This window comes from Gambusia affinis, linkage group LG05, assembly GCF_019740435.1.
Source record: "Gambusia affinis linkage group LG05, SWU_Gaff_1.0, whole genome shotgun sequence".
Lineage (NCBI taxonomy): Eukaryota > Metazoa > Chordata > Actinopteri > Cyprinodontiformes > Poeciliidae > Gambusia > Gambusia affinis.
In genome coordinates, this window is record NC_057872.1 from 13961294 (window position 1) to 13979080 (window position 17787).

General features: G+C 39.1%; 1 protein-coding gene across 2 annotated transcripts in view; it reads right to left on the reverse strand.

The window, feature by feature from the left end:
- The window catches only part of aplp1 (amyloid beta (A4) precursor-like protein 1), a 40229-nt gene that overhangs the window by 5686 nt on the left and 16756 nt on the right, over positions 1 to 17787 (reverse strand). For both annotated transcript variants that reach the window (XM_044117458.1, XM_044117459.1), the window contains exons 2-11: positions 6746 to 6925; positions 5801 to 5930; positions 4672 to 4784; positions 3082 to 3266; positions 2689 to 3005; positions 1731 to 1858; positions 1165 to 1239; positions 913 to 1071; positions 621 to 749; positions 273 to 372 (exon numbers count right to left, since the gene is read on the reverse strand). In XM_044117458.1, the coding sequence (XP_043973393.1) occupies positions 273 to 372; positions 621 to 749; positions 913 to 1071; positions 1165 to 1239; positions 1731 to 1858; positions 2689 to 3005; positions 3082 to 3266; positions 4672 to 4784; positions 5801 to 5930; positions 6746 to 6925 (1516 nt within the window). The remainder of the gene's footprint in view (positions 1 to 272; positions 373 to 620; positions 750 to 912; positions 1072 to 1164; positions 1240 to 1730; positions 1859 to 2688; positions 3006 to 3081; positions 3267 to 4671; positions 4785 to 5800; positions 5931 to 6745; positions 6926 to 17787) is intronic.

Consider the following 17787-nt stretch of genomic DNA (forward strand, 5'->3'; position numbering starts at 1 on the left):
TACGTTTCAGTTTGTACATATCATTTTGACCTTTATAGAAATAAGACAAAGTTCACAAGAAATCTCAATTTGAGAACCCAAATAAATGTCTAATAATCATCAGTATCTGTGATCATCATTCTACATTGAAAGAAACACTCTAATAAATTATTACAGGATAAAGATATTGTACCACTTACTCACATTATAAGCGTATGTAATTAAAAAAAACAAATTTCCTCACAAGACTGACTGTAAAACCGAACAGTTTAGAAAAAAGCCGTTTGTCTTACGGATGTCACTGTGCAGTTCCTCAGCTAATGTTGGATCCTTGTAAAGCAGAGCAAGACTCTGGTTCATCCTCTCCTCAATAACATGTAGATGTGTGTAAACCTGTAGAATAATAATAATAAAAAAAAATATGTTAGCTAAGAAAATAAAAAAAAACAACTGATCAGAAACTAGAACTGCTTGTCTCCCCTCAGCTGCTTTTAAAGCCTGCAAAGATCTCACTGTAATGGAGTTGAAGCCGACAGATGTGAAATTTTAAACTTCTCTCATGCATGAAAGCTCTTCAGCACAAACTGTTCTCTGAGTTTCTCCGTCAGCAGAAAGACACGATGCCTCCTCAAGCCTCCCACCTGGAATTTCATCTGCTCAGCTTTCTGCGGGTCGACAGCCACAATGTGCTGGTAGTGCCTCAGAGTGTGTCTGCGGTCCTTCTGCTCTGCAGCCATGTAGCGTTTCAGAGCCTGCAGCACGCGCTCAGGCTGGACGTTAAGAGAGAAAGAAAGCGGTCGGTAAAACACGGCACTGCGACATTCATTCTCTGCCAGAAATGTGAAATCTTAAACCCACTTAGGATTATTACAAGGGTTTGCGTTGCATAAATCTCCATTTTCTGCCATGGTACGCACTCTGGGATGGATTTACCTGAGGGGGATCAGCTTGCACGGCTGTCAGGTAGTTCTCCAACGCCAGGCGGCGGTTGTTGTTGAGAATGGCCTCGACTCTGGCGAGGTGAGTCTCCACCAGCCTCTGCCTCTCCCCAGCGACCTGCTCCTCCAATGTCTGCAGCACAGACTGGAAGTGCTGGAAGAGAGAACAAGAAGAAGCTGATAAACCGATGAACAGCTCGGGGAAATGTTGAGATTTAAACTCAGACGGAAGTATAAAAAGACATACCTCATTCAGGGCCTGCCGCTCTGACTTTGGCAAGTTTTTGGACTGGTTGTCAGCCTCCGCCCACTCCTTCATTATCTGATCCATGGAACAACACAAATTCACATTATCTCTATAAAATGAACAAACTCGATCTGAATGTGCCAGCTAAACAGAGTGCAGGGTTGGGATTCATTTTTCACCTTAAGTATAACTCTAAATAGTGTGTTTGGGTGTATGCAGACCGAGGAGTTCAAGTTTGGTCAGGGGGTCTTTCGTGTGTTTCCTGTGACCCGCAAATTATGGCAAACTACAAACTCTGGTCTGCTTCTTGCCACACAGAAAGGCCAGATTTGTAGAACACACTGCTAAGAGCTGTGCGGTCAACAGCACCACCACATGAGTTATGGGTCTCTTGGCCTTTTGGCTACTTCTCTGATTCAAGTGTGTGCAGAGGGTACAGAAACGTCTATGCAGCTCTGCAAATGCCAACAGACTCTCATCTGTTAATTTAGTTGAAAACAAGAGGAATCATGTGTCAAAACGAGCCCGACATGCAGCTTCCCCACTCCCCACCCTGCGAAATTCACCTCATTAATGCGCTTCATCCTGCGCTCCTCCAGGTCCGTCTTGGCACGCAGGAAGTTGGCGTGCTCCGTGTCGTCCACAGGCTTCTCAAAGTAAACGTCGACCCCGTCCGTGGGGCGAGTTGTGGTAACTGAATGGGAGCAACAGGAAGCTGATTGTTAATGGCAGCATAAGCCAGGCAACAATTACCCCATGAATAAATGGATAGTCTGAGCACATTCATGAGACAGTCCATCATGTGAGCACCATCCTTCTTTGGTGTCTGTACTTTAGCTCTGTAAAACTGCAGTTTACTAATGAGGAAAGCAATAAGATATGGTTTCTTCTAGCTTACTTTTGATGTGCAATGGAGAAACTTTAACTCTTTCTTTTTCTACAATAAGGCCTAAGCCAAGTGGTAAGACAGACTGAGAGCTTTTGCTTTCACTCTTATATTAAATTTGAATCTTAGCAAAAGAATAACTACTTATAGCCTTAAAATAATATAAAGCAATATAACAGTCCACCTTCGGGTATTTCCCTCACTGCTTTCTGTGTAGTCCTGGCAGCGAGTATCATTTAATATTGATCTACCATCCTGAAATCGCTCTGATTGGATCTTTCAGGTGCCGTGGTTAGCTTCTGTATTTACCGTGCACACACAAGCATGAACTCTGCTGTGGCCTTGCTGTGGTTGTGAATGTATGTTATGCACCAGATTAAAGTGAAACACTTTCACATGAACATTTGTTGAGGTAAAGGGGGTTAGAAAATACTGATGGGAAGTTGAACTGGAAAGAAATGGAGCTCCAGTTATACATGTAGCGTGCAGCAATGCATACATGCATTATAGTGTGTGGTGATGTGTTTTTTTGGATCTGTGACTGCAAAGATGACGGATTCAGTAGGAGTGGCGCTGAGGGACATTTTTCACAACTGCTGCTTATGTTACTGCGTGTGTTTCAAAAACTAATCACTTACAGCTGTCTCCCCTGGCCAGAGGGGCAGAGGTGGTGGGCTTGTGGCTTTTGTCGTTGTAAAATGAGTCCAAGTAGTCGGACGTCTGGTAAGGACCCAACTCAAAAGGGTATTCGTCCTCCTCCTGGTCCTTCACAGCCGCTGTCTCTTCTTCTTCCTCTTCCTCCTCTTCTTCTGCCTCGTCCTCATTGATGTCATCTTCCTCCTCCTCCTCCTCCTCTTCCTCTTCATCTATCACTTCGTCATCGTCCTCCTCCATGTCGACCTCGTCCAGGTCCGTTTCTGGAGAGGGGCTCGGAGTGGGGACCATCACCTTGGCGCTGTGAAAAGTAGTTTGTTTTTAAGACCTAATTTCTGAAATAGCAGCTTTTGCAGGGTTCCGCGGAGTCATCTTACACTGAGCTGAGTTTTCCGGCTGTCTGGGACGCGAGCGTCTGAGGCACATCCTTTTCCTCTGTCTCTCCTTTTCCGTTTGAGGTGCTCCTGCCCGGGCAGCAGACATATTCGACGCCTCGGAAGTGGTCTCCGCATGGCAGCAGCATCCCGTAGCTGTGGAGTTCGAGATTCTCCGCAGTGCATTCCTGACACAAGCGCAGGGGAATACAGAAGAGGGAGTCTAATTTAGGGTGTTATTTATAGGATGGTGAGTCAATGCTCTGTTAAAAGATAAAAAAAAACAGTACTGAGGTATTAAATGGTGTCTATTATTTCTTGCAGAAGTATTTAAACTCCTTGCACTTTCTCACACTTTAGTCACATAGAAGTACCTCAATGTATCTTAATGGGATTTTAAATGACAAGCCCACACAATGACGCAAATAATTGTAAAGTGAAAAGGAAAATTATTTTCACATTTTATTACATATAAAATCTGAAAAGTGTGGGATGCATTTGTACGCATTCCCTTTTACTCCAATACCCTACGACTAAAACCTACAGCAGACTTTCTGAATGTTAAGCCGACAACAAAACAAATGTCTTTTCCAGCAGCCATTGTACGGGACATGCAGCAGTAGACCAGTTGACCAAACGTGCTGGACCTACATTCGCGTTGCTATGTGAGGGGCTGGGCTCGGCTGGGGTTGCTGGGTAATGGCTTAATAATCAGAAGGTTTTTGAAACATCATCCGGACACTAAAAAAAGATTTCCTCATTGCCACAAAATGGCTGGGTGTTTCTTAAAGCATTCAAACTGTTTTTGGAATCAGCTGATACGCAAATTGAAGTATAATATGCAAAATGTGAATTCTACCCAAAAAGTTTGCATTAAAATGCTCTTCTTCTTGAGTGAAACGGAAGTTGTTTAAAGCTAATGCAATGATACATCGAGCTAAATATAGCTGAATTGTGAAACAAAACCTGCAGGAGGCTGCAAAACACTTGAGATTCAGCTGGAGGTTCACCTTCCAGCCTTAACACACTTTCAGAGCTTCAATGGAATCATTTAGATCAAAGGATGCTCGTGTGGAAGAAAGGCCCAGTCAAAGTCAAGAACTAAATCAAATTGAAAATCTGCGGCAAGACCTGAAAATTGATGTTCACTGATGCTATCTATTCATCCTAATTCAGCTTAAGTTTTTTTTTTTTTTTTCCTCAATTGTCAAAAGTTTCAGTTTCTAGATGTGCAACGCTGGTAAGAACTCAGAGCTTGAATCAAAGTCAAGGTTTGGCTCAGGGGGGATGAGTACAAACACTTACCACTCTTAAGATTTTTTATCAGTAAAATATTTAGCAAACCATGTAAAGCAATTTAAAAATACTGAAGGTGTCTAAGAGGGAGAGTTAACTTTATGCTTCACAGTAGGCCTACTGCTCACAGCCTGGAGTGGTAAAGGTTTTTGATCTGCGTTGATTGGATGAGCTATTTTATACCCACACAAATGTAATAAAAACAGAAAAAAAAGAGAGAAATCAACCTCACTAGTTTTAAAACTTTCCACTTCAACCTACTGGCCCAAGCTTGACTAAAACATAACTTGTTCTCACCTCCTTGGCAATGTTGTGCCAGTAGACATAACTCTCACAGATGTTCATCTGCTCCTGGTGGAGAAAACGACATCTGTCGGGCACCAGCAGGGCCTCGCTTACATATTCGCCTTCTGCAGCAAAAGAATGTGAACTAGAATTAAAGTGGCAATTTAAAAGATTTAATAAAAGCTTGTTCTGACTAAAATTTATGTAAAATGTTATGCAGATGTTATGAAAGTAAGGCCACAAATGCAGGTTATTTTGTATTAATACATTAATTAGTGCATATATTAATTATACAATATAGCATTTCACATGCTGCTTAAGACATACAAGAAAGGAAACGACTCACTGAACAGCTCTTATAGTGTAAATCAAAAGTGCTGCCGAGGATTCAGTTGTTTAACCATTGTTAGCTTATCTGGCCCCCTGGTGGCTTTTAGGAGAGAAGGTATCTGAAGCAGAACAATACCTGCAACCTTCAATTCTAACTAATTCATAAAACTGCAGCAAAGACTATTAAAAACCACAAGGTTTCCAACTGAGCAGTGTGGTATGTCATGTTGTTTTTGGTCAATGTGCAAAATTACATCTGCTTTGTTTCACAATCTAAAAGACCAGGACTTCTATAGTTTGGACTAGTTCATCCAGATGTATACACAAATTCTTCACAAGTACTGTTTGTGTGTGATATTATTGTCACTGCTTTGTTTGTCATACAAACGTGGGTTTCTATGGCAAAACCCTGATCTGAAATAAATAAATAAATAAATAAATAAATAAATAAGCAAATAGCTCTAATTGGTCTCTTGGTCAGAAAGAAAGTAAAATGAGTGTACCTAAGAACAAAAATCAAGAAAAGAAAATAAGGATGCATAAAAGAAACAAACAAACAAACAAAAAAGACAACTTTATTTGTCAGGAATGGGGATTAAGTCTGGAAACTCAAACAGTTGTTCATAGATAGTTATGTTTTTAGTTATCCACGTTAGGAAAACAATTAAATTAACTGTCACACTTTTCCAGGATTTCCAACTCTGCACTGTAATCTTGTAATCTCAAATGTCTTGCTCCTCTGGGCACTGCGTGGTGCGGTGGTTAGATCAGGGCCACTAGGGCCAAAAATACAATCATTATTCTTTCTTACCCAGACAGCGGTAGGGCAGGACGATCAAGGGGTGCGTCTGACAGTGGCCCAATCCTTTCTTGCACCAGGCCTGGATGGTTACGGGTCTTTTAGACTCCTCTATGTGTGAGATTGGAAGCCCTGGGTACATCTGGACGGTACAGGTGCATGCAGAGACGCCAAAGACACAGGAACAGATTGGTAGGTGGACAGAACAAGAGGTGTGGGGAGAGGGCCAGGAAACATTTTTAAAGTAAGGGATAAAAGATCACTTCCAGGATCAGAGGAGAAGGACAAAACTGACAGGGGAAAGAGTCATGCAGCAGATTGCATAAATATATGACAGCGCTTTGTGTTAAACACCTCCCTAGGAGTATGTTAAAATAAATACTTCAGCACATTCAATTTTACATGTATTTTCGCCTAAATGTAGCTCAATGGTTTGAAACACAAGGTTACATTGTCGTTTAATAGCAGCAGGTATGTAAATAGCTCAGTCTAGATGTAGGCTTTAATGCTATCTGCTTGAATGCAAAAGAATAAAAGCAAAGCTTCGTGTAAAAGGCACTGCAGATGCATTATGTCTCAGATAATCCCATTAGAGGCCTCTCAGCTCTATGGATGCCATCTGTAGAGAACATGTCTGTTTTGGCCCCCAGGTGGCGTCTGGGTACCTTTGCTGCCCTGGATTGAATTGACATTCTTATAGGAGGATTGCTTCAGGAGCATGAGTGCCATTAAAAACACACAGGTATAGTAAAAGGTAACAAGAAGAGGAGAGGAGGATGGTGGCGCATTGGTGAAATATTGTAATATTTCAGCAGACCGCCATCTCTTTACTATATATAATTAATATATAGATTTTAGGGGGCAGGTTTTTAGACAAACCAAAAGAGGAAAAATGTAACCAGCCGTGTGATGTCATAAAAATGCTGTTATTTAATCTTTCATGTTCAGATCCCCTACCTCCTGACAGTAAGACAGGATTTCATTGGGCTCCTTGAAGCAGCCCTGGCGGCCCTGAGGGTCCGGCTCCCACTGCCCGGTCTGTAAGTTCATGTGCAGGAGCTGTCGGCCACAGAACATGGCGATCTGTGGCTCTGCCAGCTGGGGAACCGGCCCATTCACCTCGGTCATGGCAAGAGCCTGGAGAGCAGAGAGAAAGAGAAGAGTTAACACCAACGGCGTGGCGGACAGTGTGGAATATGAAGCTGGTTCAGGGTAGACAGTTCTGGCACTATCTGCAAATAGAAAGCACTGAGTGCAAGGCTGAGAAGAGGTGGAAGATCGAAAAAGCAGGTTGGGATAAAGTAGAGGAGAATTGACTGTGGAGGCGTTAAAAAGAGTGCAGCGATTCTGCAACCTAAAGACTGACAAAAACTGGTCAGTGCATCCTCTGGGGGACACCCAATCAAAAACAATTAAATATTTGTAATGTTTCCACTAAAGGAAAGGATGATCCTAATTATCAGGGTGCACTGACAACAACACTAAATGTTAAGTAGTTTCATGACCATTAAAATGAAATCTAGTTTCATCGACAATGGATTGATAGCTTCTTTAATCCCTCCACATACATAAAAACAAACAATTTTGTTGCCAAAAGAAAATGTGTTAATTACATAAAACTTTTTTGGGCTGTAATCCAACTGTCCATCTTTATAAGGTATCATCTCTTGATGACGGTGGTGCTGAGTGTTGTTATGAGAGTGTGCAGACTGCTCTGACAAAACTTATGTGGTCTGCCCAGCTTTTTTCAAAGCCGGAGATTGGCTGTGTGAATGTGTTTACATAAAGCACAGTGTTTACATAAGCTCAAAAATCAGATCTTTTTCTGACCATTGAATGCAACACACTAAGAACTACCAGTTCTCAAAATGTTTTTTGAGCAAAAAAAGACTAAAAGCCGGCAATTTTATCAGCGATGTGTTTAACATGAAGAAAAACGTTCAGAGATCCACAAAGTTATTCAAAAAGAGACTATTTTAAATCATTTCCGAGAGTTTGTGTTTTTTTTTTTTTTTTTTTTTTTTTTTTTTTTTTTTTCATTTTTTATTTTTCTCTTTTAACAAAGGCGGATGTTTGCAATGTTGTTGTTGATTTCTTTTTCTTTTTTTTTCTTTTTTTGAACTCCTATCAGGGTTGCAAGCTGTAGAGGCAAAGTTTACTTCCTCCGCTTTGAAAAAGAAACATGACTTTTATCCCCTGCATTTTCTTCTATTCTCCTGCTATTTTTAAGCTATGCCACTTTTTGCAGCTCCAATTTTGCAGCTCCAAATTCTGGCTAGTTTTGTTATTTTTCAGTAATTTATGACCTACAGTGCTCTCGAGTCAAAATTGCTGCCTAAAAAAAAGCACACCATGAAAAAAAGCAAAAAATAAAAAATAAACAGCTCATAAAAACATGTGTAGGCATAAAACTGTCAATTACATGTGGATGGTGATTAAAGTCAGAGCAAAAAAAAATGTTCCACATATAGCAGGAACAAAAATATCCTGGTTTTACAGTATTAGTGCAATGTTAAGAGATGTCTACAATATGATTTTTATTTAAAAAGCAAGAGAAGCAATTGAGAAAATAATGTATCATATTGACTTTTACACTTCTGAACATTTCTTTACTTCTGTTTGGACTTTGACAAGCAAAGATATTGCAAATTCAAAATAAATTCTAAATTTTGCAAATGAAACTTATGTTGCTCCCTTAGTTTACACGCCCCCATTGTCACTGTGTTTTGTGAATGGGAATCTTTCCATACTGTTAAATTTTGATTTTCTTTCAGCCAGCTGACTGGCAGTGTTCAGCAACATCTGGGCATGAGTAGGACGGTTTTACTCAATGATGCGTACATCCTGAGAAGAATCCCTATCTAATGAAAAAAATTCTATTTTAGATTAAGGATGTATAATCTTCATTTTCTAACACAATAACACGGTTATAATGGTTTCCTATTTGTGCTTCAAGTTTAATATCAATGCTTGCTCACCTGTTCTACATTTGTCATCATTTTCTCAGCCTACGTGGCTAGCCTGGAATTTGCTCATCGCTGTTGCATTGTACTGCATATTTGTTCAGTTTATTGGAGTACTCAGTCATTTCCGTGTCTCCAGCGTGTTCTGCATCTGGGTCATCTTCGTCATTCGCACCAATTCTTGACAGATTGGGTTTGTTATTGCCTTGAATTGGATCTTCGGGCCACACGCTGAACTGAAACATGAGCACGGTGTGCTGTCTGCGTCTATCACGCATTACACAATTTTCAATATTTCATGATCAGAGGAAGTTTTTCGCTCCATTTTGCCTGTGTAACACAATGTAATCAACTTTCTTGTTAATTTGTGGATGACTCATATATATATATATATATATATATATATATATATATATATATATATATATATATATATATATATATATATTGTTTTACAAGAGTTTTATGTGTTTAGAATTAGAATTGTAAAACACTTTTGGATGTTTTTGTTCCTTTTCCAATAAGCTAGTACTGCAGGTAATACATCGAGTTGGAAGGCAGAGATACTATCGTGCCACCTGCTAGCCATATAAATTTTGTTATCTTCTCCTTTGAACTTAATTCTGCATTCAGAAGGCATGACGATAATGTAGACCTTTTTGTCACCACATGCCTCAAAATGCATTATTAAAATTAGAGTTTTCAATTATTTAATTGTGCTGTTTTTCCTTCTTTTCATTTGAAGACATCGAGGAGTTAACTCCAGGACCATGTGTAGGACAGGCATGGGGAAACGCTGCTGAAGCAGCTCAAATAGTCGGCCTGCTGAGCCCATTCCTCCACAGACATATCTCTGCATCAGAAAAGGTCAGTGCCACAAAGACAAATAAATAAAAAATAAATAAATGAACTTCCTGATATCTGAGAAGATAACATGGCAGCTCCAGCTCTCTCATTCTGCCAGCTCTCCACTACTGCACTTGCAGAAAATCGATGCTGAGCGACTGCAACTGTATCGCCACCTTTCTCCTGAATCAATAGCGGTCCATCAGGAGCCCGAGACCCTGACCTCCAGTCCAGTCCTGCGAGGCTAGATTGGAGGTCTCAAGCCAGATTGGGAACGAGATTACAGCTCCCCATGTTGTGATCACCTCTGATAACCCAGTATTTAATAGAAAATACTTTAGCTCAGTGATGGGCAATGTGGTGTCTGGTAACCTTTGCTTGAAATTGTAAATAGCTGTAGGATTGAAATGTATTTTGTTGAATTTTGAAACTTCTTTCTTAAACGCCGCTGGAAGCGGACTGACCAGATTGTGGATCTCCACTGAGTAAAAGAAGCAGAAGTGCAATGGTGTAGACTCCTTTAAGAATCAGCAAACACCATGCCTAAATCTGAACTCTCAATTAGCATGACTGTCTAACTCAGTGTTAGACAGTCATGTCTATGATTATGATTATGAATATGATATGATTTAAAAAAAGAAAACACACTTCAAATAAGAATAAAATGTCCAACTGTGAATGCAGAACCCAAACTAGAATCAAAAACATGGGTCAGGATGCACAGGTCTGAATTTTGTGGAAAATTTCCGACCTCTGATTTTCTGAAGCTCTAACATGCCGATTTTAATTTCATTTCTAGGTTTTACATTGTAAATTTTTAAAAACTAAGGATATATGAACTTTTGAATAATGCAGATACACTCAGTCACACTGAGATTGCACTAATTAATTTATTAAATTTCACAGATTTTTTAAAAATATCTTTATAGATTGTAAAAAAAGCAATTGTGCTTTTACCTTAGGTACTTGTTCACTTTCCTATGTATTGCTTGAATTGGTGTTTGTTTTAAAATATTGTTTTCCTCACACATTAGTGATATAATAGTTGCTCTAATAAAAAAAAAATTATACGAAAAGGGTTGAATTTTTCTTATTTCAACTGTCGTCAGCTTCATGCGTGGTCATTAAATATTTATGTCAGGAACAGAAGCAGCCTCACACTGCTGTGTGACAATGTTGACGTCATAAAACAGCATTATTGCTAGTATTTTTAAAAAATGGCAAAATAACAAGAGTGTTCACATTTTAATCAACATCTGATATTAGCAATTAGTGGAGTTGTGTAATTAGAGGACTTAGGACAAATAAACTAATAAAGGTCAGAGGCTGATGGATTAATTATGCAAAACAAATCAACTTTGCTGAACTCACATCCCGAATGAACCAAATACTATTGATGTGTAAGAGAAATTACATATTTCCCTTTTAAGTTGCTTCTTACACCTCTGTGCTTTGGCTGAGCTCAATCTAAAAACACAAGTAGTAATAAAAATAGCTTTATGTCTTCTTCCTTCAGAGTGTCGTAAAGCAGTGTTTCCCAACCGTGGTCCTCAAGGCACACTGCTCTACATGTTTTAGAGGTTTCCCTGCTTTAATGTGCCTGATTCAACTGATTGTAGTTCAACAAACGCCTGTTAATCAGTCATCAATTGAAATCAGCTGGACTGAAGCAAGGAAACACCTCAAACATGCAGGGCAGTGTGCCTTGAGGACCAGGGTTGGGAAACACTGCCGTAAAGCGTCGGTTCACTAATCAGAAAATATTACATTTACTAGCTTTTGACAAACCATTAATTCGGGTTAATGATTTCGCTGAACATCTCTAACTAAAGGTCTTCATAAGTTGTAAAAAACTACCGTACACTTTCTCCCCGGGAGAGTTTTAATTGAAAATACCAAATTTAACAGAGGAAAAATCTACAAGTGTGCTCCTTGAGCATGTGTGAACATACAGCCAATCTCCACACTCCAAAAAAGTGAGTTGGCCTTAAAAACTGGAGTTTGACGCTTGCACACTTTCCAACGCCACTGCATCAAGGGCAGAAGCTACCTGGCAGAGATAGAGTTGGATTCGCACCCAGAAAGATTTTATGAGAATCACACTTTTATCTTCACCAGGGAGATGATGCATTTGTTGCTTTATATGTCTGTGTGTCTGAGGAGGGATTAAATAAAACCATCAACCAAATCAACATGGGTGGTGGGATGGAGCATGGGCAAATTAAAATCTCTGAACTTGAAATACTTGACACAGAATATGACATGTTTTCTAAATCATCACTGCCTTTGAATTATTTGTATAAAGATATGTCTAAAACTACAATATGAAAGGTTAAGAAAAGATTAACGTGATTTTTTTTTTTTTTGGTTAGATCATGTGCATGTAAATTGTGTTTTTTTGCAATTGACAGGACCGCAAAGTACAGAGGCATCTCTAGAGTGTACAGTTACCATGCATAGAAGAGGCTGGGGGTGTTTAGGGGCTGCTACAGTGGTGCTACCCAACAATCCCGTGCTCCACAGATCATGCTGTAGTGCTGAATAGGCTGACAGCTCGGTACCCTGACAGCTCCCACTGCAGGGAAGACTGCATCATTAATAACAACCTGGTGATATATGGGGAAACACATCGATTGGATTTCAACCTTCTCAACCTTTTCTTTGCCTCCCTTAGTTCCCCTGTTTCTCTGCAAGGCTCCTCAAGATTCACTACTGACTAATCCTCTACTCTATGATGACAAAAACACTCCGCACCAGTCATTATGGAACAGATGGTTCATACCCAATGATGGCTGAGGATATTTTTACAGATATTCATCTTGTTGAGGAAATGATGCTGCCATGCTGAGCGTTAAAAAAGCAAAACGATATGATCGGCCGCGAGCCGAACATAAATGTTCTCATCAGTCAGAATTGAGTTTGGGTCAGGGAGGTTCATTTGCATGTTCCACCGGCATCTATCTTCCCGTGCTAATTAAATTTTCAGCACCTGTTCCTCCCTTATGTTGCAGTATGACTTCATCCTCTGTAATGATGCAATCTATCGGCCCTGGCAAGCAAGCCAAGAGCAAAGGATTCAGAGCAGGGGAGCCCACCCATCATTTGTCACATTTTACAAGCTGCTGCCGGGCTGTATGTTGAAGAACTGAAGCACATGGTCCAAGCAGATGTAATGTGTTTAAGTGCGGATGTGCTGGCAGCAACACTTGCATCGTTTGTACAGTCACACAGGAGGTTCCGTCTCATGAATATTCTGCACATTTGTGCATTTTGGTTAAATATGTGTATGTTCATTGTCTTCAATTTTTTTTATTTTATTTCTTTTTTGCATTCTTATGTGTTTTTATTTATCTGACTACCACTTGCACTATTAGCATAGCACAGAATGACAGAGCAGCAAAGCATAGTCTCACATATGCTTGGCTATGAAGTACTTTACACTCATTTTTATTTATATAATTAGTTATTTTTGGCATACAAAACAAAAAAAAAATAAACCCTTAACATGAGAGATGTGTTTTCGATATATACAAGTATATAAACATAAAAAATAAAATAAAAGTTACTGTTAATGTTCTAGGGAAAGAAATATTTTTTTTAATTAAAATAGTTTAAAAAAGGTAACAAAAACCTCAAAACACTATATTGACATATTATTGAAATTAGCACACAGTTTTGGATGTTCAGTGTCCAATGGCATAAAAGTAGAGGGTAAAGTGTTCTAACTTTTTTATCAACTAGAAAATGCATGTTTGTTGGTTTGTTGTTTTCTATTTTGCCCTAAAACAGGATTTTTAAATTTTTTTAAATCTTTGCTCAAAATTAAAATACATTCTTTAATACAAATAAATGCAAAAAGAAGAGCCTTCAACATCTGAGCATTATGCATTAATAAATAACTGAATGTACAATTGGGTGTACTAGTCTTTTCCTAACATTAGCTCAAAGCAATACAAAACAAAAAGGTAAGTACAAGAGAACCGATCTGTTCTGGGCAGACATGCAGCAGGACTTTGGGAAAAAAAAGAAGTCACACACATTTCCAACATTTGGTAACAGAGGGGACGTATGCAACAAACGAGAGACTAACACTCAAGTGAAGTGATTAGCTCCTGATTTTTAATAGAGTCTTACACAGATTCAATGGCATCACTTAAAAAAACCTTCACAAATCAACAAGCCTTTGATATATATATTATAAACTCCACACACACTCATCCAACGGCCTTTCTTGAACCCTTTGTGTGTTTTTGTAGCACAGATGGCTGAATAGTGGGTGTCTTCCTGCTCGTGAGTCCCTCCTTCTCTCTTCCTCTCGTTCTTTTTCATCCTGTCCCTCTGCCTCCTCCCAAGGCTGAACTCGAGCCTTCTTCCATATCTTTCTTTTATATCCCAGCCTTCCTCCCTGCCCTTCTATCTAACAGCTTTAACACAATGCGGGACACTCTTCTGCATGGCCTTCTTTCCAAGATTGCTGCTAAATGGAAATTAGAATTAGGGGCATACATCACTGTAATCATGCTGCTTAATTATTAATAGGCTCCATCAGGCTCCTTCCTGGTGTGGCATATTAGAGAAAGGCAACATTAGGCTGCCAGACGCTCCTGGTACAGGACGGACAAAGCAGAATCAAGCACGTTAGCGCTGCGGATTGACTCATTACTATACATTTCTGACTAATGGCTAATTGAATCCATTAATTTTCTGCTCAGATGACGTCGATGGGCTACAATGAAAATGTTGCTCCGTGTTCCATGCCGTGTTCTGTTCCTCCCTACAATATAACATGCACTGATGTCAATATACTTGCTGGATATAAAAACGGAACGCCTCATTTGAGCACTGGACAGCCAACCATTACATTTGAGGCTTTGATTTCTGAGATGCGCAAACAGCACAGGCTAAGTCGGGCTTCATCAGTTCAGATTACTCTGCTTCAGCCTCCAGCTGGGCACACTGGGAGCAGATGGCCCCATAATCACCACGGTTCAGCCAGGGCTGCGCTGGAGCCCAAACTCAGCTCCTGATGTTTGATTTAATTTCAGATATAGCCTAAAATTCAGGCCACAACAGCTGGCATGTACAATAGTTTGTTTGTGTGGATACTTTAAGGATCATGGCTACTTGGAAATATTGTAAATCTAAACAGAGAAGTAAGTAGACATGGGTCCAAATTTTGCAAGTAAATGGTTTTTACACAATAATTTTAAAGAGAAATAACATAATCTAACTGCTTTTATTTATACCAGACAAAAAAAAGAAAACTATTACTCCTGCAGCAGTGGGAATAATATAGCATGTTGATTATTAGTTATACTAACATTATCTACAATCTTTTTATGCTATTATTTTGATTTTGACTTAAGCAAAAACAGGAACTGTTTAATTTTATTAGTTTTCAGGTGCCCAGAACACCATACGTTTAGCATTTCTACTTTATAGAGTAGAGTACATTCACCTGATATTAGCTGGTTAAATTGCCAGGCTATCTAAGAGACTGAAGGAGAACCATCCAATTAATGGATACAATTAGCCATTATTAAAGTTAATGGTTCCTACATTTGTCATGCCAAGAGAATAAAATTTCAGGTCTGTAAAGCAGCAGACTGCAGGCGAGCTAACAACGGCATTAGCCTGGTTAATTGACCAAATAATATCAGTTTGCTAGACTCCTAGCATTACTTTTCAAAAATCAAATTGAGGAGTTAATAGTGCGTGAAATGAGACTGCTAAATTCTGCAAAAAAAGGAACTTCTGCTGAATATTGCAGATTATCATCAAAAGTTATAATTTTGTCTTAAAATGCTGTGTACTGTGTCTTCTACCTTACCGTGTATGGTAAGGACTTTCACAGATTTAATGTGTAAAAGTGAAAAGACTTGTTTGATGTACAGTAACACCTGGAGGCTTCATAAAAAAACTGGAACAGAGAGTTCCCCTCCCAGCTGGGACTCACATTAACTGGAATAAATATCCTGTTCAAACACGTCCTACTTTTTTCTCGCTAGGGTGCGTTCTGTGACTCAAGCGCCTGAATTTTGATTCTATTCAATCAATATTTAAACAGCAGTGATTCCTACTGCTTTTGTCACATCCTGCCTTTCAGCAGCTTCTCTGCATTCACCACAATTGTTCATCACAACAAGAAAACACAAAAGGAACCTCCCATGGACATAAATTTGAATTGATGTGTGTATGCTCCCAGCTCTATAGAAAGTGGTTGTTAGGCAGCAATCACAATGAAACAAGATAAAAGTGATGTGTTGCGTGGAGCATTTCCACATGTATGTCTCTCACCACCGCCCACATTTCAACGAATGCTACGTCTGACTCACACAGCATGATGACGTCACGACTTACATGTGTGTTCACCCAGAAGATACAAAGGCACAAAGCACAGTTAGTCATATTCACCATCTTTCCTGTCACTACATACCGAGAATATGTGTAATGCACATGCGATACGCAGTGATAAAACCAAAGCCCTGAAACCTAATGTTAGCACGTCCCCTTCTTACGTTGTTGATAAATTTCTGCTGTTACACAACACTGCTGAGCCTCTTTCCGAGCTACGCTGAGCGACACCGGAGTGCCGGCATTTTAATACCAAACAGTGGGAGTCCACAAATGCAATTTCAAGCTGAACGACTACGTCAGGGGATTGAAAGAATCAAAAGCTTAAGAGAAGATTTGAGCACGGCAGGTCTGTTTGAATCATCCTTACATCAACACAATTGACACTGAATCATGGATTTTGCTGTGTGATGACAGAGAGACTCAAACAAATCTGTATTCATGCTGTAAAAACATACATAGGTGCAAATTTCAATGAGTAAACTTCTTCACGATGTGGTAAATCGTCCAAGCTGAAGTGCATTATGTTATATCCACAAAGATGCTTCTGCTGCTTAGACACTCAAAATATCTTTATTTTAACATATTCATCTGTTATTCAAAGAAACAAACACACCTTAGGTTTTGCATTTCCCTTCTCCTGTTTCCAGAGGAATTTTATGAAACTCCATTGATTTTCTTTAGACAGAATACAGCAAAAATACAACTCGTGTTTTCTGATCTGATGTCAGCAGCGTGTGAATATGGGAGATGACTGCTTCTGCTCAAGCAACAGCAAGGTGAGGAAAAAAGTACTTCATAAAGGTGCCCAGTAAAAACATATCACATATTACATACCTAAGAGAACATAACTTCTCTGGAAAAAAATGGAGCTGCACTTTATTAGTCTCTCAAAATGGTAATAAGTTTAAGAAAACCATTACATTGAATAGATCATTATATTATTCACTAAGTTTTCAAAAACAAGTGAAGTCCTTAAGATTTTAATAACAGGTTTTTTGGTGCGGGTTCCAAATCTCATCTTCACTTACCGGAAAAAAGTTAAACTTTCACTGCAACTTTTCGATTGTGAATACGAATTTCTATTTCCCATGCACCCAGTTCAGTGAATATATTATATACTGAATATTTGATATTCTATCAGATGTGTTATCCATTGATATTGATCACATGTCGATCGCAATATGTATTGTTACTGATTTAGTGTCCAGCCCACAGTGATGGTCTGGCATTATTAGGGCCATTTCTTTTTGGAGTCAAATGTGAAATCTATGATGATGAAGATCTCAAGTTATTAACAATACTCTAGGAATGCTACCTCATTCACTGCTAGAGTGGATGATGCCCAGGTCTTTAGACAGCATTACGTACTGGCAAGGATTAAGTTGATTAAGATCATTTCAAAGCCAAAAGAAGGCATGTTTAGGCTAAAAGACTGTAATAACTGATCCACTTTATTAGACTGCCTTTCAGTAGTTAATGTCTTAATGAAATAACATTCTGCAACACTAAGGGGATTTGATGCCTCCAGTCTGTTAGAATGTTTTTCTCACAAAATTGAGTTTCTACAACTACTCTCAAGGTTGTGAATATTCTTATTTCTGCCAAATCACTGCAGTTTCCATTTTCTACTTCACCTTTACCTTATTCTGCCAGTATGTTGTATCTTATTTTTGCCAAAGAATACTGATAAATTAACAACATTTATCAGTATTCTTGCTTTGAAAACTAAATCTAGATGAAATGTCTACATATCAGTCAAGGTCAAATTCTTTTCCGAAACTTCAATACAGCAGTAAAAATAAAACATGCTAGGAAAATAAATAAATGTAATAA